Here is a 25,884-nt window from a genome sequence, read left to right on the forward strand (position 1 = left end):
GCGCCTGGGTGGCTCAGTTGGTTAAGCGACTGCCTTCGGCTCAGGTCATGATCCTGGAGTCCCTGGATCGAGTCCCGCATCGGGCTCCCTGCTCGGCAGGGAGCCTGCTTCTCCCTCTGACCCTCCCCCCTCTCATGTGCTCTCTCTCTCTCATTCTCTCTGTCTCAAATAAATAAATAAAATCTTTAAAAAAAAAATAGTGTGAGTATCAAGAAAGGAGAGGAAAGAAGTGGGGGAGGGAGTGAGAGAGAGAACAAATTTTATGTTTCCTTACCTGTTAGTATTTGATCAGCCCAATAACCCTATAATGTGGGCTGGAAAAAATAATTTTATCCAATTCAGAAACAAGAGGACTGGAACCCACTGAGGTTATCTTACAACAGGACCAAAATTATAACTACAGACTACAAGTTCTGCACTCTTTCTTCTTTGTATACTTATGATGTTATAAGGAAAAAAAAAAGTGGTGATTAACTGGTGACTCAGTTAATTGCAGAAAATAACATTAATTTTAGTTACAGTGTACACCTAAATGCTTCTAAGGAATGCTGCTATTTCCTATTTATTGGTGGTAAAGAGGTATTTGTGTAGTTGGTAATTTAAAAAATCTTGTTGAATCAGCTAATAACGTGCAGAAGCATTCCATAATTCACTCCTAATATGACTTCCTGTTTGCATGCCATAATCACTAGAAAACGAAGTCTCTCAATATTTATTCACACTAGGAATTTTTTATCTAGTATTGGAGAAAACAAAGGCAAATAGAAACATGTAATGATGGCTTCTCAAATTATTCAAAGGATGACCGTCTTCGTCACCTGCTTCGGGGAGGCTACGGCGTTCACCGAGCTATGACCGCACCTCGCTCTGTGCCTGGAACACGGCAGACGCTTGATCTGTGTTTGATGAATCGGTTCTTTTTTAAGCTGCCCGATTAACTGAGCACTTACTGTACTCCTGTACTTTGCATGAGATACTATCTCATTTTTTTTAACTTCAATGTTTTAATATGAAATACAAGTACAAAACATTGTACGAGTGTATGTTGTACTACATGGAGATGGAATAATACATTTTTTATCAGAATCTGTATCACCCAGTGTAGCCACTGGACCAATGGTACTATCTCATTTAAATCTCACATTCAGAACCCTATGACATCAGTAGGATCACTGCCCCTGATTTACAAATGAGAAAACTGAGGCCCGAGGCAATTAAATAACCTGGTGAAGGATACACCTTCAGTTAGGGTTCAGACCGACTGTGTGATTCCACGTGCTGGAAGTCCATGCTTTTAGCCACCCAAATACACTGCTTCCCTCCCGGAGTTACAGCTCCTCAGTACGTGTTCGCTCGCATCGTTACTGCTGTTGTCACTGTATGTGTGTGTGCATGCACGTGGGCGCGTGCGCATGTGTCATTAATCCAGCGAATAAGTGAGAACATGTGAAAGGTGTGGCGTTGATTAGAGAGCTTTAAATATGTGGTTGATAGAAAGTTAGAAAAGGTAATCCTTCCCTCCTCTTTTCCAAGCACGTTCTGAGGGCTCTCTTTAGTCTTCTCTTTCAAGTCTATTCTTTACATTTTGGAGGTTGGAAGGAGTTAAAGGGGGCAGGGGGGAGAAAAGCAAAGGAAAAATGGGAAGGGGTATATTCAGCTGTTTCTTAGGTTAAGACCTTGCAACTTTAAACACAGAAGTGCCTGTTTTATTTTTATTTTTTTATTTTTTTGTGCCTGTTTTTTAAAAGCCAAACCCAATGTAAGGTCAGTGGAATGGTTTTTGAATATCTGTACTTGCTACATGAAAATTATTGAGAGAAAAAGAGACATTTCTTTAAACAGCTTTTTAAAGCAATATGGACCATCAGCAAGTATCATCTGTCCTCTAAACACCCTTCTTATTTCTAAAGAGACAAGCAAGGGTCCAGTGAGCAAATGGTTCACATTATTACATTTGGATGGTTTGTTTATGTTACTAAGCTCTGACTTAGTTCAGAAGATATTCAGGTATGCCTTCACAGATCCACATAATGCTGTGAGAGAACCAGAAAATAAGGGCAGCAGACACACTCGTCTTGTTTAGGTGAAACTTACAGCACAGCAGTGTTGTTCTAATGTTCTGTATGTTACGTTAAAGCTTTGTGGCCTCTTGTCATTAATGTGGACAGAACCTATATGCCCTGTTTTATAGCACTTTATGTTAGTATTTTCCATTGTTATTACAGAATGTTTAGCCTGACAGAGTATAAATTATATACTTTTATCTTTACTTTTATGATATATAGTTGGTATTATTCATGATTTATTCAGGACGAAGTCACTGGTTGTAAATGTTATCCTTTGGGGATAAAAGTCATTCCCCATTCCTCATGTCCCCTTACAGAAGGACTTGCTTAGAAAACCATGTCTGGCCTCTCTCCCTCACCTTTTACTTTTTGGGAGGACTTTTCTAACTAGTTGGCAGAATGAACTGGGCAGGCTTGTCTCAAATCCTTCCTCTCTCTTCTCCTTGGAACCTGTTAGCTTGCAGACAGGGTGTTTCTGGCATATTCTGTCTACCTAGGGGAGATTTTGACGGGGCAGACTCTGCTCCTGCTGGTAGGTCTGCTGCTTTGGGGGAGTCAGTTTCCTGTATTGTTGCGGGGGATGTATCAGCAGGTCCACGTGGACACACTTAAGCCAAGTCGCCCACATAGGTTTATCAGAATTAAGAGATATTTTGATCTCCCTGCCAGATTCCCCTGCCTACCCATCAGTGGACTGTGAAAACACGAGGGCAAAGGGAATATCGTTTAGTACCCTCGAATCCCAACAGTAATAATCCTGTAGGAAAGGGAAATTTCCTTTTTCTGTCGTCTGGTTTAGCATGTGGTCCCAGGTATGAGCCATCTCTGAGCTGGGTCTGCCTAATGCCTCACTGCATGACCCTGTCCGACAAGTCATCTACCCTCTCTCAGTCTACAGTCTGTATCTGTAAAATGGGGCTATAATGGTCCTGTGTACAATAATGCACTTAGCACCTGCTCAGCCCCTGCTGGCTCACACAGCCCTCGTTGCTGCCCTGTACCATCCCTAAGGACCGCCCGCATCTCAAAGGTTTCCATGCCTCATTCTTAAAACCGGCTACATAAGGAAAAATACTTTGGGAGAAAAAAAAAAAAAGGTCAAGGCATGGAAATCAAAGTAACGTACTAATCATATTTCTTGGCATTCGGGTTCTACTAGAAAGACCAAATAAACGCACTCATGATTCCCAAAGTGTGTCACCACAAAATCCACCAGTTTGTCCGAGATGTTAACGGTCAGTGTGATGGCTGGTGCAATCTCGCCCTCTGGTGACGGAAGGAGGTGATGCTCTGATTTCACAATTGGGTATCGTGACAGAACCATAATCCTGCATTGGAATGAAAAGAAACATGTGCATCACCGTTGGTCCCACCATATCATGGAGACAGGACTAAACACAGGTGCTAAAAAGGGATGTGTCGCACTCCAAGCAAACCACTGAGGGCCATTCAGAGCACTAATGCGCAGTCAGCTTGATAGGGCAATAAGTCTCTGCTATTTAGCATGTCTCGCTGTGTCGCTAAGCACAACGCCATCAACTCTGTTTTAATAAATGCTATGGAGGGGCGCCTGGGTGGCTCAGTTGGTTAAGCGACTGCCTTCGGCTCAGGTCATGATCCTGGAGTCCCGGGATCGAGTCCCACATCGGGCTCCCTGCTCAGCGGGGAGTCTGCTTCTCCCTCTGACCCTCCCCCATCTCATGCTCTCTCTCTCTCATTCTCTCTCTCAAATAAATAAATAAAATCTTAAAAAAAAATAAAAAAAAATGCTATGGAGACACAAATAGGGCAGAATTAGTAATACACAAAATCCATCTTCCTTGCATTGTTACTCTGGCAACATATTTGCATAAACAATTCTAACATCAATCAGCCCATTTCACAATGTTGGAAATGTCTTGCCAACAAGGGCACGGAGTAACAATTCACAAAACTAGCAATTACGAACTGTCTGATAAAGATATGAAAACACGTCCTACCTTACTCCAAGGCCAAGAGCTACATCCGAAAAGGATGAGCAGAGCTCAGACCTCAGCCAGCTCTCTTTCCCGGCTGCATGCACTCTCTCTCTCTGGCCCCCGATGGAGCCCCTCCAGCAGGAGCATCTCTACAGTGATGCTACCTGAATCTGCATACATGTCCAGCTTGTCCTGTCCCACTTGGCCCTCCAGGCTTCACACAACTTTCTACTGGACGTCGCTTAACTAATCCAGAGGCTTCCCAAATTTAGCACAATCCAGCTGCTCTGCCTGGTCGGTCCCATCCCATTAAACAGCGTCATCTCTATCAGGTATTCAGGGAAAAAACATCCATGTTGCCCTTGTCCCTTCCCGGCCCCTGACACCTAAGCCATCAGTAACTCCTGTCAGCTCTGTTCCAAAGCAGTTCCTGAATGTGCCTCCTCCTCTCCATGTCCGCAGCTCCCTCTCTCATAACTCATTTGTGCTGGAGCACCTACCTCGTCACCTGTCTCCCTGCTCGCTCCCACCCTTTCCCCCAATAAGCTGTTCTAGGAGCAGCCAGAATGACCTTTTTATTTTTTTATTTTTTTTTGAAAGATTTTATTTATTTATTCATGAGAGACAGAGAGAGAGAGGCAGAGGGAGAAGCAGACTCCCTGCTGAGCAGGGAGCCCGATGCGGGACTCGATCCCAGGACGCTGGGATCATGACCTGAGCCAAAGGCAGACGCTCAACCATCGGAGCCACCCAGGCGCCCCCAGAATGATCTTTTTAAAATGTAACGCAGGGGCGCCCGGGTGGCTCCGATGGTTGAGCATCTGTCTTCTGCTTGGGTCATGATCCCAGGGTCCCGGGATCAAGCCCTGCATCCCTGCTTGGCAGGGAGCCTGCTTCTCCCTCTCCTTCTACTGCTCCCCCTGCTTGTGCTCTCTCACTCTCTCTGTCAAATAAATAAATAAAACCGTATGTATGTATAAATAAATAAATAAATAAATAAATAAATAAATAAATAAAATGTAAATCAGATCAGATGGCTCCCATCTAAAAACCAGCCAATGGTTCCCCATCAAAACTGAATTACTCAGTCCTCAGCATGGACTATGTGGCTCTCTAAGATCAGGGGCCTGCCCTTGACCTCATTTCTTACCAGCTCCCCCTCGGTCCCCACATTCAGGCCCACCAAGCCTGATCCTGCCTTGAGTCTTTACACTGGCACTTACCTCCTCTTCCCAAGGCTAGATCCTGGGTCCTTTTCATCATGAGATCTTCACAGAGACCTTCCTGACCATCCCCTGTCCCTCCTCCCCAGTCACTTTCCTCTTCTACATAGCGCTTACCACCACCTCAAATTCTTATTTATCTCCGTGTGTGCATGGTTATTTTCTGTTTCTTCACACAAGGATGTAAGCCCCACGCACACAGCATCAGGTCAGACATGCTTAGTGCTGTAACCTCAGCTCCTACACTGAACAGTTTATAATGCTGAAGAACAGAAAATATCCAGCAACAGGGACACCTTTCAAACAATCATGGAATATGCATATCTTCCACACTTCCTCATCCCCCCTTGGAAGCACCCTGGAACATACTCATAGGACTAAGGTATGACATCAACTTTCCACTCGAAGCCCATGCTGCCTGGTCTTCGGGGCTATGTTCCCAAGGTACACTCACCCCCAAGTGTGATCCCTCGTGCTTGGGCCAAAGTCGGTATAGAAACCCAACTTCTCCCCTAACCACATAGTTAAGTCATTGTTCCCAATATAGGGCTTAGAGGCATCACTCTCCAGAATTGTTATGAAATCTGCACCTATTCAGGAAAAAAAAAAAAATGCACGCAGTGAGTAACCACAGCTGTACAAAAACAATTAGCAAAACTTTATTCTAACTTAAACCCTTTGCCTTTCCTCATAAATCAAAAAAACAAAGTAATTTCTGAGTCACTAAAATGAAGCCGATCAAACCTGAGCTATAAAAGGAGTTTTCCCATGTTTAGAATGTAATTAAAACATGGGACACCTTGAAGAAATGCAGGAAAGGATAAAAGCATAATTTCTAAGTTTTCAAATATTTTTAACATCTTTCCCAAAATTTCAAATAAGCATAATGCCTTTCTCAAATATCCAACTGATGTTCAGAAATAATAGAGTGGTATGCAACAGCATTTTACTCCTGGGAAAACACCTCCATGGTATTGGCACAGAAGTGTCCTGGTTTTGTCAGACCCTGGCCAGAGGTGCCTCAGAGGCCTATAATCAGGATGAAGAGCCATGGAAATTTCTCAGTGGCATTAGAATCATACAGACCCCCAGCAGTTTCTCAGGAGACATGGTTATCATGAGGATTAACCAGAACAGTTTAGCTCTTTCCATATCTTGCTCCATGCTCCACGAAGTTGATCTAAGAACCAAATACCCACATCTTTGACAGGATGCTTCATACAAAGATGAACACCCCAGGGCCCAGAAACTTAAAAACTGGCCCTTCGGCTTTTGAGAGCAATCTGCTTCACAAATGAGCATCACTCTGACCCATTCTGCCTTTTAACCCAACTGCTTTCTGATCCCCAACAGTGGGTCCCCAAGCAACCGAAGCCACCAGGAGGAGTATCTCTAAAAGCAAAGGCATGACAAGAACTCCCTGCAGATACTCAGTATGAGGCTTTGTTCAGAATCAACTGAATTAATTGCTCTCAAAGACAGATGTGGTTAGAGAAACTTAATCCTTCTGCAGCTGCCTACCCGAGTAAAGCCTTTTTAAGAGATTAGTTTATGACCCAGCAAACCCTCCTCCTATTACTTATGATCTTGTTCAAAATAAAAATAACAATAGTAGTTTCTCAAAACCTGGAACTAATTCCAGTAAAAGGCTTACCTATTTGATTGAGTACTTGAGCCGATCTTTCTAGACTGGACCATCCTTCGTTGTCGTAGCCAAACCTAAAAGGCCAGATGGCGGCAGACACCTCTGTGGCTGGTGCCTGAGGAATAGTTTTAAGGGTAATTTCAGATGACTGTGAACAATGGCAGTTTTCTCCACCTCTCTACCAAAATTTGTATTTCAGGAAAAGAATTTTCTTCTTAAATTTGCCCATATTTAATTCATAAAAATAAGGAGCTCTTTGCTAGATGATATACTCATAATAAATCTTCTGTGAACTTCTATCTTAAGCTTGGAAGTTAGGAGGAATATTTGGAAAGTGAGCATTTATAACGAGCATTGTTTATAATAGCAAAAAATTAGAAGCAACCTGGCTGTCATTTCAATAGGAAAATAGGAAAATGGATGAGTAAGTGGTGTCACATACATAAATTGGAACATTACACAGCCCTAATAAATGAGCTAAGGCTGCATATTTCCATATGGATGAATCTTATAAAGGTGATTTTAAATTTTAAAAAGTAAGTTGCAAAATGTATATGTCAGATGTCATTTAGGTGAAGTCAAAAACGTGGGAAAACAATATCCTCTGGGGCTATATCACAGGTAGTAATAAGATAAAGAAATGTATGAAAATGATAAACACCATATTCTGGATAGAGACACCCTTGCACAGGAGAAGAATGAGATCACAGAGGGATACAGAGAGTCCTTCAACAGATCTATAAAGCAGTCTGCTGCCTCTGAGTTATACATGTTGTTACTCCCCTACTGTCCGGGCAAGGCCAGCGCTCAGGAGCACAGCCCCCTCTCAGACTTCATCTTTTGGGTCCATGGGCTCAGTCAGACAATCACTGCCCAACCCTAACCATCCATCTCAAATGAATACCTAACTGATCTATAACAGGGATCCTGAGAAAGAGTATGGCTAGATCAGAACAAATCCACCACCACAACTGGAAAAGCAACTTAGAGTGGACCATACAAGTTCAGACTGGGAGAAAGATAAGTAGCAACCTCTTTGTAATGGAGGGCCGCTACGTAACATAAACAGCTCAGTGTGCTAACCAGCCTGGTAAGCTGGGCCTTTCATCCTTATACAGGAAGGATTATTCAGTGGAGTGAATATCATATAAAGAGAATGGAACCATCAACAGGGATTTCAAGAGGCATGATTATATTCATCAAGCTATCCCTTTTCACATAACTCTACAACTATAATTAATTAACTCTGGATTTCATCACTCCAAAGCCTGTTATTCTCTCATTCTTCCCGTCAATAAATGCCATCACCCTCGATCCAGTTGCTCAAGCCAAAGGCATAAAAGTCATTCTTGATTCCTTCCTTCTCCCCATCCAGCAACATCGAATCCATCAGCAAACCCTATCAACTCCACTTTCAGAATACCACCGACTCTGGAACAACATGGGAGTTAGGGGCGCTGTCCCTCTGCACAGTTGGAAATCCATGTCTAACTTTTGACTTCCCAAAACCTTAATTACTAATAGCCTACTGTTGATTGGAAGCCTTACCAATAACGTAACAGGTGATTAACACACATTTTGTACATTATATTATATACCGTATTCTTACAATAAAGTAAGCTAGAAAAAAGAAAGTGTTATTAAGAACATCATAAGGAAGGGAAAACACATTTACAGTCCTGTACTCTAGTTGATACTGTAAGTTTACATCATCTGTTTACAATACGAATTGTGTATCAGTACCTATATCTCTGTAGATGTTACATGTAGTACCAACAGCAGACATCAAACATGAAAAGATAATGTGAAAAAGAACTTCATATTTACTTGCAGCTATAACAATTCATGCATTGATAATGAAGCAGCAGCAATATGTTTGTTTTACGGTAGCCTAGTTTAATTGATATGATGGCCTCACGGTAGCCTAGCCCATACACTGATGAATGAACCGTCATAAAATTTTTATGGCTTACAGTATTACAGTCATAATTATAATGCAGTCTTGGAAACACTGTTACACTTTAAAAAAAAAACTTCCCTGTAATGATAGGCTGATACACAGTTTCTCCAATTATGAGAGAGAGAGGCATACTGTACAGTAATATAATTCTTTGAAAGTAGAGTTATAAAACAGTAAGAAAACGAAGATGTTATTACATTAAATACACTCACCTGATGCCTACATAAGGATAGGCTGTCCACTTCCGTATGAGTCTTGCACATGCTGTTCTATGCGATGAATATTAGGTGACAATGCCGATGATGACCCCAAACGTCTCCTACAGTTCTTGTCACATAGGTAATAGATTTTCACACCAACACACACACATACACAACAGATAGATTTATTAAGTGTACGGCATGATGGTTATTTACAATTCATGAAGAGGAAGTGGATCATCATAAAGGTCTTCATCCTCATTGTCTTCACGTCGAGTAGACTGAGTATGAGGAGGAAGAGAAGGGTTGGTCTTGCTGTCTCGGGGGTGCCAGAGGTGGAAGAGGTGAAGGAGAGGTAGGCCCACGCAGTGTAACTTTCTGGATATATACTGTCATTTTTGTCTGACTTTCTTGCTTTTCCATTTCACCAAAAATGTGTCCATATGGCCCAGTCCTTCTTCCACCGTTTGCTTTAGGGTCAGTGCCCTTGTCATAGGAGGGTCCGTGTCCTAAAAGAAATCAAAAGCAGTCTTGCGTAATCAGCCCCCTTCTGCCGGACTGTCTCACGTCAGTCTGTTTTCTGGCACTTCTTCTGCGTCTTGCTCACCGCCTGATACTGCTGCAGAAGCACTCACCTTCATCAGGTCGTCTCCCGTTCATTCCTCTGGTGTGCTGTCTGTTAGCTCTTGAATTTCTCCAAGACTCATACCTTAAAACCCTTCAGCCTCCACCATTTTTGCCATTACCCACAATCCCTTTCGTGATTCCCTTGATTGGCTCTGTCATAAATCCTGTGAAGTCATGTACAGCATCTGGACACAGTTTTCTCCAGCAGGAACGTACTGTCTTGAGCTTGATGGCTTTCATGGCTTTTGCTAAGCAATGGCATCTTCAGTGGTGTAATCCTTCCAGACTTCCATGATGTCCTATCTGTCAGGGTTCTCCTCCATAGCACTGACAATTCCTTCTTAGAGTATTGTGGGTAATGGGCCTGAAAGGGCCATGTGACTCCCTGATCTAGAATCAGAGATGGGGGGGGGGGGAGGAGGAGGGGTTGCAAGCAGACCACTTTGATGTCTTCCTTGCTGAACTCATGGGGTCCTGGGTGGCTGGGGCATTGTCTCCTATCAAAAGAACTATAAAAGGCCATCCTTACTGGCAAGGTACTTTCTGACTTCAGGGACAAAGCGTCGATGGAACCAATCCAGAAGAAAGGTTCTCATTGCCCAGGCCTCCTTGTTGTACAGTCAAAAGACTGGTAGCTGGTGTTTACCTTTTCCCTTCAAGGCTCAGGGTGAGCAGCTTTATAGATAAAGAGAGTCCTCATCGTAAGCCCAGCTGCATTTGCACAGAACAGTGGAGTCAGCGCATCCCTTCCTGTCTTAAATCCTGGTGCTCGCTTCTTTTCCATACTAATAGATGTCCTTTGTGGCATTTTTTTTCCACAATAGGGTACTTTCACCTGCATTAAAAACCTGTTCAGGCAGATATCCTTTCGCCATGACTTCCTTAATGGTGTCTGGGGACTCGTCTGCTGCCCCCTGGTGGGCAGAAGCTGCTCCTCCTGTTATCTTGACCTTTTTTTAAGCCAAACCTTTCTAAAATTAAATTCTCCAGCTTTAGATCTTTCACCTTCCTTTTGCTTTGTTGTTATATAAGGATTTCACTTTTTCTCAAGTCATGTTGGTCTATAGGTGTGCCTTTCATACAGCAATCCTGCACCCACACAAAAGGTGCCTTTTCAATATGATATAAAAAGATATTTTGCAAAAAGTGCAGGCGGGTGCACTTCATGCCTGTGGGTGTGGCTGCGGCCACAGCTTCACGAATTCCCTTTTCTTTTTTTACAGTGGTCCTTACACTGGCTTCATTTCTTTCAAGATGCTGGTGACTGGGGCTGCAGGCCCCAATCTATAGCATATCGGGCAATTCAACTTTTTCTTGTCATGATTGTTCTCTGCTCATTGGGAGCCCTTCTAGCATCACTAGTGGTGCTTTGTATGGGTCCCATGGTGTTATTCAAGGTCTATGGTATTATTTACAGTCAAAAATGCATGAGAACCACAAGAGATCACCTTTATTTATTTATTTAAGAGAGCAAGAGAGAGAGCGAGAGGGACAGAACAGGGGGAGGAGCAGAGGGAGAGGGACAAGCCGACTCTGAGCTAAGCTGGACATGGGGCTTGATCCCGTGACCCCAAGATCATGACCTAAGCTGAGATCTAGAGTCAGACACTTAACTGCCTGAGCCATGGAGGCGCCAATCACTTTTTACTGTAATAAGAAATTTACTAGAGAGACGAACTGCTCACCTGGAGATCAGCATCACACAGCATTTGAAACTGATACAACACTTGCGCTCACTGCGATAGCAACAGGAGGTGGCTAGGAAATAATTACAGAAGTACAGTATGTACCACACTTCATTTTATGCAGTTATGATTTAATACTGCATGTTTATGTTTGTTTACATTTCTCTCCCCTACAAATGGTGCCATGTACGGTCTGGGTTTGTGTGTGCAAGTTTTGATACATTTTAACTTTTTATAATAAATTTGTGTATACTATATTAGTAAATGACAAAATAGACTAGTATCTACATATATTTTATGCATTCACAACATACCTTTTTCTGAAATTTTCACTATTTCTAGGTAGTACGGTTTGCCTGCAAGTTTTTTCAAACTGTCACAAATCTCCAAAAAATGTTCCTCCATACTTACTGAAAAAAATCTGCATTGGCGCAGTTCAAATTCATGTTGTTCAAGGGTAAACTATATATTCTAAGTCTATCCACTTCTCTCCAACTCCACTACCTACCGCACCCATCCAAACGTCCACGGTCTTTCTCCTGGACAACTGAAAAAGTCTTCTAACTTCTCTCCCTACTTCTACTCTACAATCCATCCTTCACAGAGCAGCCAAACTGATATATATGTCATGTTCCTTCATGCTCCTGCTGGAAATACTCCAGTGGCTTCCACTGCAAGAAAAATCAAATGAGGATGCCTCACTGTGCTCTGTGAGGCCCTCTATGATAGGACCCTCCCCAGCCTCCCCGTCCCCATCTTCTACCACTCTTCCCCTTACTCACCAAATTTCAGCCACACCAGCCACCCCAGTGGGCCTCACACACACCACACTCATTTCCTCTCAGCCCTGTACACGCGTGCCCTCTGCCCGAATCCTCTACCCCTAGCTCTGTGAGTAACTGGCTTCATTTTAGCTTTCAAGTCTGGACTCAAATCTCATCACGTCCTCAGAGCAGCCTTCTCTAACCACCCAGACCCCGTTCCTCTCTACTTCATAATCCTATTTGCTTCTGAGCAGCCTGATCTAAAGTGATGGTTTTATTTGTTCCTCTGAATACCCTCTTTCTCCCCTACTAGAATGTAAACTCCATGAGAGCAAGGGTCTTGTCCAACTTGTTTACCTTTATACCCCTGGAACCAGGCATACAAGAGACATTCAGTAAGCATTTATCAAATGAATGAATGAATTAAAAAAACAAGTATTAAATCCAACTGCAATTACTCCTTTTGAAAAGAGTCCCTGGCTGACATTAGGTGTCTTCTTCTGACCGACGTTATGTTGCAATAACGACAAGTAACAATTAAAGGACAAAAGAGAGAGACCATATATTGAATTATTTACTTATTAAGGAATAGTTACAAAAAAAGAAAAAAAAGGAACCACTACTGAGTTCTGAATATGTGCCAAACACTTTGTGAGATGCTGGAATTACAAAGGTAAATAAGAGAAGCATGGTCTCTGTCCTCAGCATAGCTTTTTATTTATATGAAAAAAAAATCTTCCTGGTAATACAGAATACTAAAATTCAAAGTTAACCCTCAAATTCTGCTTTAGCCAAAACTGTAACTCTCACTGCATTATGAATCACATCAAACTTCACCAGAGCAGAGGGAAAGCACAACACTGCAACTTACTCTTTCTTCTGCCCATCTATCTAGAGGAGAAAGGGACAGTAAAATATTTTAAACTGTAGACAGCAAGAGAGAAAGGAAAGACAGGAAAATTTCCATGACCCATCAATACATAAGCTACCCAAAATCTTCAAATTCAAGAATTATCTATAAGATCGTTTGTAAATCAAACTCTTATATTGTTGCCTTCAGCAGTATCTGCCAAACAGTACAAAAAAGCCCATTATAAAATAGTTCTTTATTTCATAGTTTAGATATGTTAAATCATGGAATGGAAAATATAACTTCATACAACAAAATTATGAGCATCTTGCCTTTAATAAATGGATCTATCCCAAGAACCCAACTTCATGAAATAATTCTATCATGTTATCAGCCTATGACCTAAGGCTTGAAGAGATGGTTTACGGGGCCCTGAAGTCATAAGATGCAGATCTACAGTTCAAACATAATGAAAAGTGTACAAATAGATGCATATGCATACATACCACATAAAATTCTGTATCAGAAGTTTTCCTTACTTACCCCTTTGCCCAATTTCCTCTCATAGGTTTTATGCCGTACTCCTAATCCCAATAGCCCCACACCAACAAGCAGCCACAAAACTAAACAGAAAGAAGAAATAATTGTTTAAAAGAAACTAAGTTTGTCTTTTTAAAAATAATTTTTTTGCAAATAATGCTGTAATAAACATAGGGGTGCATAGGTCTTTTCAAATTCATGCTTTCATTTTCTTTGGGTAAATACCCAGAAGAGGAATTACTGGATCACATGGTAGTTCTATTTTTAGCTTTTTGAAGAACCCCCATAGTGTTTTCCATAGTGGCTGCACCAGCTTGCATAGGTGAATGGATAAAGAAGATGTGGTTTATATATTCACAATGGAATATTACTGAGCCATAAAAAAGAATGAAATCTTGCCATGTGCAATGACATGGATGGATGTAGAGGGAATAATGCTAAGTGAAATAAGTCAGTCAGAGAAAGACAAATACTATATGATTTCACTCATATGTGGAATTTAACAAAACAAATGAACACAGAAAAAAGAGACAAACAAAAAACAGACGAACTCTAGAGAACAAACTGCTGGTTACCAGAGGGGAGGTGGGTGGGGAATGGGTGAAATAGGTGATGGGAATTAAGAATACTCTTGTGTTGAGCACTGAGTAATGGATAGAGCTGTTGAATCATTATACTGTAAACCTGAAACTAATATAACACTGCATGTTAATTATACTTGAGTGAAAAATAATAATTTTATGAAATTATTAAATCTATTAGTCAAGGATTTTGTGCAAAGGAGAAGTCTAATTCCTGGGTTAATTTTCATGTGTGATATGTATGCATTACCCATACTTGCAACTCAGGTTTGTCTGGGTTTTTTAAAGATTTTATTTATTTATTTGAGAGAGAGCAAGATCAAGAGAGATCACAGAGGGAGAGGAAGAGGGAGAAGTAGACTCACTGCTGAGCAGGGACCCCAATGCGGGGCTCGATCCCAGGACCCTGAGATGGTGACCTGAGCTGAAGGCAGATGCTTAACCGACTGAGCCACCCAGGCACCCCTGCGACTCAGGTTTTAAGGGATCTTCCCCGAAAGTGTTCCAAGAACCATAAATATATGCAATAAATAATATCCAAGAAAACAAGTCTCCATGAGCAGAACCCATCAGGGGAAAAAAACCCTGTAGAATCAAACTCACAAATACTTCAGATATTGCAGCTTTTAAAGATTTTATTCATTTATTTGACAGAGAGATACATAGCGAGAGGGAGAACACAAGCAGGGGGAGTGGGAGAGGGAGAAACAGGCTTCCCACTGAGCAGGAAGCCCGATGCAGGGCTCAATCCTAGGATCCTGGGATCATGTCCTGAGCCAAAGGCAGACGCTTAACGACTGAGCCACCCAGGTGCCCCGATATTGCAGCTTTTAGAATCAGAATACAAAATAAGCATGCTTAACGTGTCAAAAAATAAAAGAGGGTATTCAATAGGATGACTAAGAAATAGATTAAATTAATGACTCAGAAAATGTGTGAAGAAATAAAATAGACTTATAAAATAAAATTATATAATAAACATAAATAATTGAAATTAGAAACTCAGTGGACAAGAAAGGTAGCAGTAGACAAAGCTGAATAGAGAATTAGTGCAAGGGACAGCTTAAAAACAAAAGTAGATACTATGAAAGTGGTTAAGGGACACGGAGAAGATACTAAGAGGATCCAACACAATCTAACTGGAGTCAGAAAGGAAGAAGAGAAAGAATGGAAAAGCGGCAATATTTGCAGAAATAAAACTGAGAATTTTCCAGTGGTGATAAAAGACATGATTCTTCAGATTCAGAAAGCCCAAACACTAATAAGCAAGAAGGGGGGGAAGATGGAAGGGGCAGGGGCGGGGTGGGAGTCACATCCAGATATATCACAGTAAAACTCCAGAACACCAAAACACAGAGAAATCCTAAGAGCTGCCAGAGAAAAAAGGGACATGATCTCCAAAGGAGCAGAGATTACGCTGACAGCTCACTTCTCAACAGCAAGAACTGAAACCAGATAACAGAACAGTATCTTCAATGTACTGAGAGAAGAAAAAAAAAAACAAAAACACCCAACTACTAAAAGAATAGAAATTGAAAGTATAATTTCCAAACTAGAAAGGAGAGGATAAGAAAAAAAGAACACCCAATCAACGCAAAAGAAAGCAAGAAGAAAAAGAGGGAGAAATATGCCTAGAGAAGGTAGAAAAAGCAAAAGCAAAGTAAGATGACAGAAATAAATAATAATGCATGAGAAATCACAACAAAACTAGATTACATTTTCAAGCTGAAAGACGAGACTGAAGGTCGAGAACAGGCAAAACAACGGAGGCTGTAAAAAGATCAGTAGTTGCCAGGGTTTGGAGTCTGCTTGAGAGTCTCTCTCCCTCTCCCACTGTCCCTCCCGCTCATGCTCTCTCTAAATAAATAAATAAATAAATCTTTAAAAAATAATGATAATAATAAATGTAATAATAAACTCTGGTGGGGGGTACTGATAGTGGGGGAGACCGTGTGTATGTGGGGTCAGAGGGTATGTGGGGTCAGTGGGTATATGGGAATCTCTATACTTTCTGCTCAAACCAAAAGTGGCTCTAAGAAATAAAGTCTGTTTTTAAAAAATTACACAGAAATGTCTAAACAACTTTGTAAATAAATGGTTCCAAATGCCTCAATCTGATGAGTGAACTAGAGAATTCTGATTCTTAATTCTACTACGGCTACTAATAACAGCAATGGCAACAATAGATAAAAAGACTGTCAGGATTAAAAAACAAACAAAACCTACCAGGTCTTAGTTTTAAGAGATACACCTAAAACATAAGAACACACAAAACAAAACTCTACATTTCAAAAATGTCCCCAAAATTGTAATACAATCTTTTCAAATTATGATGGAACATATATGAAGGTGTTTACATAATGGTCTTACTGCTTTGTGACATCTCTTTTAGAAATATATTACAATTTTATTTAGCTTAACTGTTTTCTCTTTACACTATAATATTTTGTCTTCTTTATAAAAATACCAAGTCACAGATGATGGAGACCTGTTTTTACACGTCTTTGTATCCTACATAATGCTGTGTAGTTATGGAGCTCATTGTATCCTAATACACTATCTGCAAATGTTATCCTTTCAATAAACATTTTTATTTAATCCAGTCCATTTGAAATTAGTCAGATTGAATAGTAAACTCACTTCACTTCTGAATTTCTAGTTCATCAATATTCTGAATGTTAACATATTTAAGCTCCCCAAAAAGGAGAACAAGAAATGAAATAGTCTGAAATAGAAATAGTTCTAATAAGAACAAAGCATTTTGGAAATTCTACCTGTTAAATAATCTTATCTACATGAGAAATGAAACAAAACTAATACAGAGTATTTGTGGTTGAAATGAGAGGCTGTCAGAGATTTGCTTCAAAGTACTTCACCAAAACCAGTAAGGAAGACAGCTGTTAATAACACTGGCATAATGTTAATAATCGTTGGAACTCGGTGAAGGGTACATGAGGGTTCCTTATACTCTTTTAATTTCATATATGTTTGAAATTTTATTATAATTAAGTACTTTTAAAAAAGAAAGCAAAACTTACAAAGTTTCATGTATTTTTCACTCTTTCTGAAAAGTGCTTTAGGACTATTTTTTGTTTGAAGAAAGTCAAGGCTTTTCTTAGGACCAAATAGCATATTCAGGCCAATAATTAGCATCACTGTCCCTGTTAAGAGAGAAAGCAAGAACATATTACATTTTAATCCAAAAATCCTCCCCATGGTAAATTCCAGGAGCCTAGCTTTCATTTAAATGGACATACCCTGAAAATTCAGCTATTGAGTTAATTTATCTCAGTACCTTAGCAATTACTCTAGTGGTGCTTTTGATAATTGGGATTGATCCTAAGAAATCAGCTAGGTTTCTAGGAACCCTGCTTTAAATGAGAAGACTCCAGCCTTTTCTCTATGAGGAATGTCTTTTCATTTCCTGAGTGTTTCCTTGTTGTTAGGTTGGTAATAGTGTGCTTTGCTGTTGATTTTGCAGAGGAGGGTGGAGTACGAGAGAAAGGAGCCTTTTGAGTCCCTGCTTTAGGGACTGAGTTTTCTGCACTGAAAAGACTCCAAATGCACCAGGTTGAGGAGCACAGGAGGAAGAAACATAGATTCTTAATCCAGCAGTGTTTGTGACAGTAATTCTCGCCTGGGGTGTGGGTGCTCACAGAGGATGCATACTACAACCCACGCTGAGCCATTAGGACCGGCCAAAGAAGTTGAGCTCGGTTTGGATGCATTACAATGTAACTTATATGTAAAGTTTACATCCTTCTCAAGTCCTATACAATGAGAATGGAAACAGAGGTATGACTGAATGATATCTAAATTAGGAAATGTCAAGTAGAATTTAAGCTTAGGTGGAAGGCTAGCAAAAAAAAAAAAATTATATGCAATTCTTAGGAAATAGCAGGAGTAAGCTTGACAATAAATGTATTACTAGTGTCTGATTTACTACAGATTCTCTTCAATTGTATTAAAAGCTATGCTGAACATTACCAACTTGCCTTAGTTTTTGTGGCCTTATCAATATGTCACTCTTACTTTTAAAAAAAAAAGTTCGTTGTATGCAGCTGTAATAAAGCCCTTTCTGCAGTCCCATAAATAGTGAAAAAAAAAACTCAAAAAGCACATCATTCATAACATTCTAAAGAAATAAACTTATGCTTAGAATGGCTCTTAACTGTTGTTCGTTTTCTCCACATGGCAGACCCCTAAGCAAGCTGGAGTAAGAAAAAAGCAGGGCATTGGACAAGAAGATAGAGCAGGACAGAGTACACACACCTGAAAGAAACCAGAAGAAATACACAGTTCGCAAAGCCAAGATCATTGAAGAGGAAAAGCTGCATATACGTCTCTAAGTGCATGAGAGCATGGGTGTTTACCAGAAATAGCAAATTCTCCAGTTGTTTTTAAACATTTCGTATAATTAAAAAAAAAATATATCTCCCAAATCAGCCTTTCCTGACAGATGCCTAGCTCAGGGAGTAGAAAAGTTTATGTGAAAATGTACAGTTGCTGGAAAAATACCAAGGGCCCAGGGGAAACTACAGGTAGAATTCTAGACCTCTGTGCAGCACTCACCCCAACTATAATCCTGTAAGTATTTGTCTACTTTTATGTGTGGTATTGTCCCCACTATGCTGACGTTCCAGATGGGCAGAGACTCTATGTCCCTTCAGTCCCCAGCACCTGGCACTGCCTGGGACATACAGGTGCCCAATAATTTTTTTAATGAACAAATGGAAAAATGCATTTGTGAACAAACAAGGACTGAATCCCCTACGGACATGTTTTGTCTCCTCAATTTTTATCCTGGAAGCATTTGACATGTTTTACTCAAACTAAAATGACAGGCGACATTTTATTTGTGTATGCCTGTATTCATCGATAATTTCCTCCTTGCCAGAAGGTGATTTTGAAATATTCAACTGAGCTAAGTTTATGAAATTTTCATTTTGGTACATAGTTTACAACCACTGAAATAGAAAATATTTATTCTGTGACTTGGGAATTTATCATTTAGACTAAGATTCATATATGTAAAATATATTATATTGGCAAAAATATGGTAAATAAAAATCACAGATAAGATTTGGGGGAACCAAAAAAAAAATCACAATTCCTTTTTATATTTATGAGCCAACACTGAAATCGCAACATGAGCACCAAGATCATACCTTTTCCTAACATATCCTGTAATACAACTGTTACATAGTATTTCTTTATACTCTACTATGGATTAAACTTGTTTTTTTTCCCCACAACTAACTTACTTAAAAAGCCTTTGCAGTAATAAATATTACTGAAACTCACTGATGAATTAAGAAATCTTTTAAGTAGTAATTTAGACATTCCTCCAGTTTTATTTTTATCAAGGCAGTCTATTTTAATTTAAAAAAAAAAAAATCATCCTCGCTCCACCAGTCAGGTAAAGTGCTAAATCCTAGTCTGCCTGAAGGGTATTTTCAAGTAGTTACTTTAATCCAGACCTTTCAAATATACTCACCCAAAAGCACATCAGATCTCTCTCTAGCGTAGACACCTCCTGGGACAAATTTAAAAGCCGTGCACCATGCACAGAAAAATATCTCTAGAAGATAAAATATCATGGCAATGGTCATGGCTTTCCCAGGGCCCGACCCTGAGCTAAGAAGGTGTCCAAGCACTTGAGGCCACATGGACGCCGTGAAGAGGGCGAGCACACAGCCAGAAACAGCGGCTGCCCACGTGGGCAGGTACAGGAGGCCTGCAGCCGAAGCTGCTCCTGTTTGTGACAGAGAGAAAAAGAGAAAGAATCAGACAAAAAGGCAGAAGAGTCTCTTCCATTTTCTTAAAAAAGAAAAAAGAAAAGAAATAATAGGCTAATAGAAGAAATAGGCTCATATAGAGAAGTTCAGAGCCCGAAGGGACCTCGAGGTCATACTGGTCCGATCTCCAGACCGATGAGCAGCTGAGGTCTAGCGTGGTTAACGTGATTCGCTCAAGGTCACACGGCTAGTTACTTGCAAACCTGGAGACAGAATGTGAGTCTAGTAATTCTCAGTCCAGAGCTATTTCTTCAGGAAGGGCAGGAGAGAAAAAAAGGCATTTTTAGGTTATTTGTGTTAAGATCCTAATAGAAAAAAAAACAAAACTGAAAAAACCTGAAATTATCTGTAATACCAAAAATATGTCCATTTAATTTAACCAGTCAGATCCAGGGGTGCCTGGGTGGCTCAGCGGTTAAGCGTCTGCCTTCGGCCCAGGTCATGATCCCAGAATGCTGGGATCGAGCTCCGTGTCGGGCTCCCCGCTCAGTGGGGAATCTGCTTCTCCCTCTGCCCTTGGCCCTGCTTGTGCTCTCTCACTCTCTCTCTGCTCTCTCTCTCTAATAAATAAATAAACTCTTTAAAAAAAAAAAAAGTAACTGTTTAAAAAAAAATAACAACTAGCCAGATCCAAGACATTAGGAAACACGGAGAGTCAGCGTGGTTTCTAGGACAGTTTTGTTTAAAGAACTTTCTAAAGGACTTTGCATCCACCTAAATGCCGCCCCTTGTCCTGCAATATCAAAGTGGGCTTTCCCAAGCACACGTCCCCCAAAGAAGATGTGACTGAGATAGGAGGAGTGGGTCACGGCATTAGCAGTTCTGCAGTCGGTTCATTCATGACCCAGCAGCCTAGTCGGTGTTGAGGGCTACGCCATCTGCCCGGTCCACAGCAGGCACTTGGTAAACGTCTGCTAGTTTGCTGAGCCCAACCTGAGAGCACAACATTTCTCCCAGTTCCTGTGAGATCAGTTCTGAGACAGCAGATCAGGGTCTTACGGCACCCCATTTGGGATCCATCAGGGTAAACACCTTTCTGTCAAATGTGACATTTTACAGACAGTTCAGTTGGTGTTGTATAAATGTGACCCACCCTTCCAGGGTGTCTCCAGAAGGTTCCTCATTGCTGGGACAAGAACTCCAGAAAAGGGGCGCCTGGGTGGCTCAGTTGGTTAAGCGACTGCCTTCGGCTCAGTTCATGATCCTGGAGTCCTGGGATCGAGTCCCGCATCGGGCTCCCGGCTCGGCGGGGAGCCTGCTTCTCCCTCTGACCCTATCCCCTCTCATGCTGTTTCTCTCTCTCTCTCTCTCAAATAAATAAATAAATAAAATCTTTAAAAAAAAAAGAACTCCAGAAAAGAAGTGGGGAGCAGGAAGTGGCTCCAGCCAGGCCCCCTTGTTCTCATCCATCAAAGAGTTCCATTTGTACCACCCCAGGGCAATGCGGTGGGACTGCCTACCCCTCCCTGCCCCCACTTCAAAAAGAACATCACGCCGAAGAACACGAGAACCAGATTCCAGAGCCCTTTACAACCCACAGAGGTTAACTCCACAGTAAGACCTTACAATACTTAGATCTGATAATAGTTATTTTAATAATGAAAAAATTATTTCATTTTGAAATGAACAAATGTAATGACTATTTGCTTTAGAAATTTTTAAAAATACGTAACTTTTTTTTTAAAGATTTTTATTTATTTAGTTGACAGAGAGAGTGAGGGCGTGAGAGAGGGAACACAAGCAGGGGGAGTGGGAGAGGGAGAAGCAGGCTTCCGCTGAGCAGGGAGCCCAATGGGAGGCTTGATCCCAGGACTCTGGGATCATGACCTGAGCCAAAGGCAGACGCTTAATGACTGAGCCACCCAGGCGCCCCCAAAATACAAAACTTTAAAGCAGTTAAGGACTGCCTAAGACCGAGCTGATCACAGCCAATACTCATATGTATTTTTCCCTTAAGTCTTGTTCTATGTATATAAAAAAGTATTTTTACACTAATGGAATCATACCACATATTGAGGATTATATTCTTCTTTTTATGTGACATTATATCCAAGAACATTTTCTCATAACATTGGTTTTTTTCAAACATTTTTATGTATATATACTATACTATGGATAAATACACCACAAGACAAGCCACCATTTTCCTACTGTTGGCCGTTTACGAAGCTTCCAACACTGTGAGGAACAGCTTTCTTTGTCAACTAATCTCTTACTGCATCTTTGATCATTTCCTTAAAATAATCCTTTAAAAAGAGATTTAAAAGTACAAGTACCATGTCAAGAGGTAAAAGCATTTTATTTATTTATTTTTAAAGATTTTATTTATTTATTTGACAGAGAGAGACAGCGAGAGAGGGAACACAGCAGAGGGAGTGGGAGAAGGAGAAGCAGGCTTCCCGCAGAGCAGGAAGCCCGATGAGGGGCTCGATCCCAGGACCCTGGGATCATGACCTAAGCCGAAGGCAGATGCTTAACAACTGAGCCACCCAGGTACCCTGGTAAAAGCACTTTAGAGTCATTACTATGGTCAACTGCTTTTGTAAGAGGTTGTGTCAATCTTCATTTCCTCCAGAAACCTTGCCCAAAGTCTCACCTTTTGAACCCTGCCAAAATTATTTTCTAAAAATCTTTATCAAATTAATGATGAAAATAGTATCATATTTTGAGTTTCACTTTTCTGATGATTAGTATGAGTGAATTTTTCCTGGTACCAGCTTACAAAGGCTGTTTTTTTTTAAAAAAAGAATGAGTCCTGAGTTGATATTCTAAATGAAAGACATTCAAATGACTTTGTTGTTTCTGTCTTACTACAAAGAATTACCTGGAGGAGAAGAAAACATCTTTTCAAATTCCCTTGACTGTTACTGCTTTTATTTTTAATTTCCATTTTTAAATGGGCTATCTATTTTTACATCCACTACACCTGTATTTTTAAATAGCTTATAAATTCAAAATCCAAAATTCAGAAAGGTGAAACGGAGTCTCTCTGGCCCGTCACCCATTAATTCCCCCAGTGGAGCCAACCATTGTTAGCACTTTGTCTTCCGCTTATTTCCAGAGATCGTCTGATGCATAGAAAGAAATTTTTGCATGTGTGGGCATTTCCGTCCCTTTTTCATACCAGTGATGGCATGTGACACACACTGTTAATCACTCTGCCTCTTTCACTCAACTCTGTATCTTAGCTGTTTTGTGTTTGAAACCGAGTCCTTCCAAGTCATCTCCTCCAAATCTTTGTATCTAAGACACCAAGCAGAATGGTAACTGAATATTCCAATAATATTTATAATAACTAACATGTTAGTTTTCAATAGATCAAATTTTTCATACAATAAAATCATAGGACCACTGTATAGTACACCGGGCTCCTCTCCATGTGTTTGGTACACCTGTTTTTTCTTTTAATAGAACTTTGATTTTAATAATTTAATTGCCACCAAGATTTAAAGCGTCTGTATCTTTGCATTTGTAAAATTCTATTGGTCATTGCCATGATTTATTTCATGCTGAGACCCACCGGGATTGCAAATTTTAACTGTACAATGAAAAAAAATAAGATTTATTTTTCTACACTCTGCTTTATGAGACGATTTCCAGAGATGGGTCACAGTGAAAAGGGGGCACCATTTCTGGGTAATTGTGTGAGCTCCAACTTATTTCAGGTGAGCAGAGACAGAGCTGAAGCCCATGAATTGTGGCCCCACTTTCCTCTTTACTGCAAAGAGCCCATTAGAAGCCTCAAATCTGCTTGCCCGTGGGGTCTTTTTAAACTACTATTTAATACTTCAGAGAGACAGCAAAACTAGATTAGGTCTGACTTTACTTATCTGGGGAAATAAGTATCAGCATACTACTAGAGGGTCCCAGATTTTCTGTCCTTTAACCGACAGTTTATGTTTCTGGGGACCTCGGTTTTCCCATGTTTAAAGTGAAGCTGCCAATTCCCTGCCCAGGAAGCATGTTGCTTATATCCCATGAGAAAAGGCATGCTATCCATGCTGAAGAAACTTCCAATGTACTTCATGTCCCTTTCCCCAGTGGTGTACAGATTGAGAAGCTATTTTTGCTCACTGCAAATTCGGCATTTACAAAAGCCCTTTTCTTGAGGAATCTTCTTAGCACGTCTCTGATGAGAAAAAGGGTTATTCTGTATGCTAGTCATACAAACTTCCACAGACCCCATATAGAATGCCTATCAGAAAATACGCATGCAAGTAAAAACAGCTCACCGTGACTGCAAGGGTTTGCTCACGCAGCTCCAGGAGGATGAGGACCCGGCTAAGCTCATTAATTGAGCCATCTATGCGGATTACACGTGTATCTCCATGCAAGAGTGACGGTACTCAGGGTGTAAAGAAATGTACTTAACTATGCTAGTCAACCCGCACCTTCTATTATGGCTACACAGTCTCGAACCCACACAGGGCTTCTAGGGCAACACTCTGGATCACCTGGCTAATGAATATGTATGGAGCATCTCTCCTCACAGAAACCAGTTACGCTGTTTGCCCCGTCACAGAGTGGGGAGTTTTTTATTTAACGCTAAAACTGACTCCAACCATTTCTGCCTCTTAAGGGGAAGGCAGAAGAGTGGCACAATTCGGTCATAGTAATAAACTATAGTCATAAAAATAAGCAGTTGCTCCTAAAATATGATGGCCTCCTTCAATATTCTGTAATCCTAACGGGTGTGACTGGGAAGCGAGGGTCCCAGCCTTTGAATGAGCAAACGTGGACCCCAAAGCTGGGTTGAGGGGTGAGACGCTAAGGAGGGCGTTCCTTAATACCAGAGGAGCAGGGAAGCTTGGAGAGGGCAAGACGTCTGGCAATGTGGTGATGCCTGACCTCCATCTCCTCAGCCCTGCGGGAACACTGTTACTGACACACGTGGCTTGTCCGGGAGACGGGGGAGAGTATGGAGGCGTCGTCAGGTAGCAGTATGGAGAGGGGCAATGAAGTAGGAGGAAGCAGGAACCTGCAGCCGGCGGGCACTCGTACCCGTGGTGACATCCGGGTTACAGCGGCCCACCTGGCAACAGCACAGATCGGTATGGCCGCCTGCCTGCAAGGAAGTGGTCAACCAGAGCAGAATGGCGGGCACTTCTACAGGCAAACTCCACGTACCTGTAACCCACCAGATTAAACTGGAACTGGGAAACCACGAACACGCCGAGAGCATCAATCCGCTCGCCAAGCCCAGCAGGACTGCACCTCTGTAAGAAAATGACATGCTGTGGGGCATCTGCCGTCATTAATATTTCACTGCCCCAAATATAAAAGGGAAATGCATCTCCTACCTCTAGGTACGTCCAAGAGATAATATGAGGGTGAAAAAACCCACTGAGATCATGAAAACCAACATAATATCCATTCAGAACATGGAAGTAACAGCTCAGACTTGAGATAAATGATTATCTTCAATCTTTCATGGTCAAGGTAAAACACAATGATTGAGTTTTCTCAGACTATTAAATTAGAATCTATATTGGCCATGTGACATTTTATTTTATTTTTAAAGATTTTATTTATTTGAGAGAGAGGGAGTGCAGCGCAAGAGCATGGGGAGGAACAGAGGGGGAGGGAGAGGGACAAGCCGACTCTGCGCTGAGCTCCGAGCCCAGTGCAAGCTGTCCATCCCAGGACCCTGAGATCATGACCTGAGCCGAAATAGTTATCTGAGGCAGATGTTTTAAAGGTTCCTCCAATCTTTTTACATGAAAGGCTGGGCCTGAACACAGGAGAAAACAGGTATCCCAAAGATTAGAGAAAGGGTTAATGAGGACCAAGTACATGAACCAACACTTAAACTCAAGACTGCGGACTCCCCGGGGTGCCCCATGGTTGGAGCAAGTACCAGAGGATGCAGAGATCTCCCTGGGCTTCCCTCCTTCTCAGAGAATATAGATCAATGCCCAGACTGCCAACCTGGTCTCTCTCAATCAGGGCACTGGGGTCTCATCCCACCAAATGCCAAATGAGGGGTC

At 41.2% G+C, this 25,884-nt stretch overlaps 1 protein-coding gene across 1 annotated transcript in view; it reads right to left on the reverse strand.

Moving 5' to 3' along the window:
- The window catches only part of CWH43 (cell wall biogenesis 43 C-terminal homolog), a 46,697-nt gene that overhangs the window by 13,468 nt on the left and 7,345 nt on the right, over positions 1-25,884 (reverse strand). The window contains exons 6-12 of the mRNA XM_081813161.1: positions 25,025-25,113; positions 19,597-19,854; positions 17,138-17,260; positions 13,522-13,601; positions 6,902-7,007; positions 5,702-5,837; positions 3,199-3,394 (exon numbers count right to left, since the gene is read on the reverse strand). Of these exons, the coding sequence (XP_081669287.1) occupies positions 3,199-3,394; positions 5,702-5,837; positions 6,902-7,007; positions 13,522-13,601; positions 17,138-17,260; positions 19,597-19,854; positions 25,025-25,113 (988 nt within the window). The remainder of the gene's footprint in view (positions 1-3,198; positions 3,395-5,701; positions 5,838-6,901; positions 7,008-13,521; positions 13,602-17,137; positions 17,261-19,596; positions 19,855-25,024; positions 25,114-25,884) is intronic.

The sequence above is a fragment of the Leptonychotes weddellii genome, chromosome 2, assembly GCF_054177405.1.
Source record: "Leptonychotes weddellii isolate Sample4059 chromosome 2, ASM5417740v2, whole genome shotgun sequence".
NCBI classification, from domain to species: Eukaryota; Metazoa; Chordata; class Mammalia; order Carnivora; family Phocidae; genus Leptonychotes; species Leptonychotes weddellii.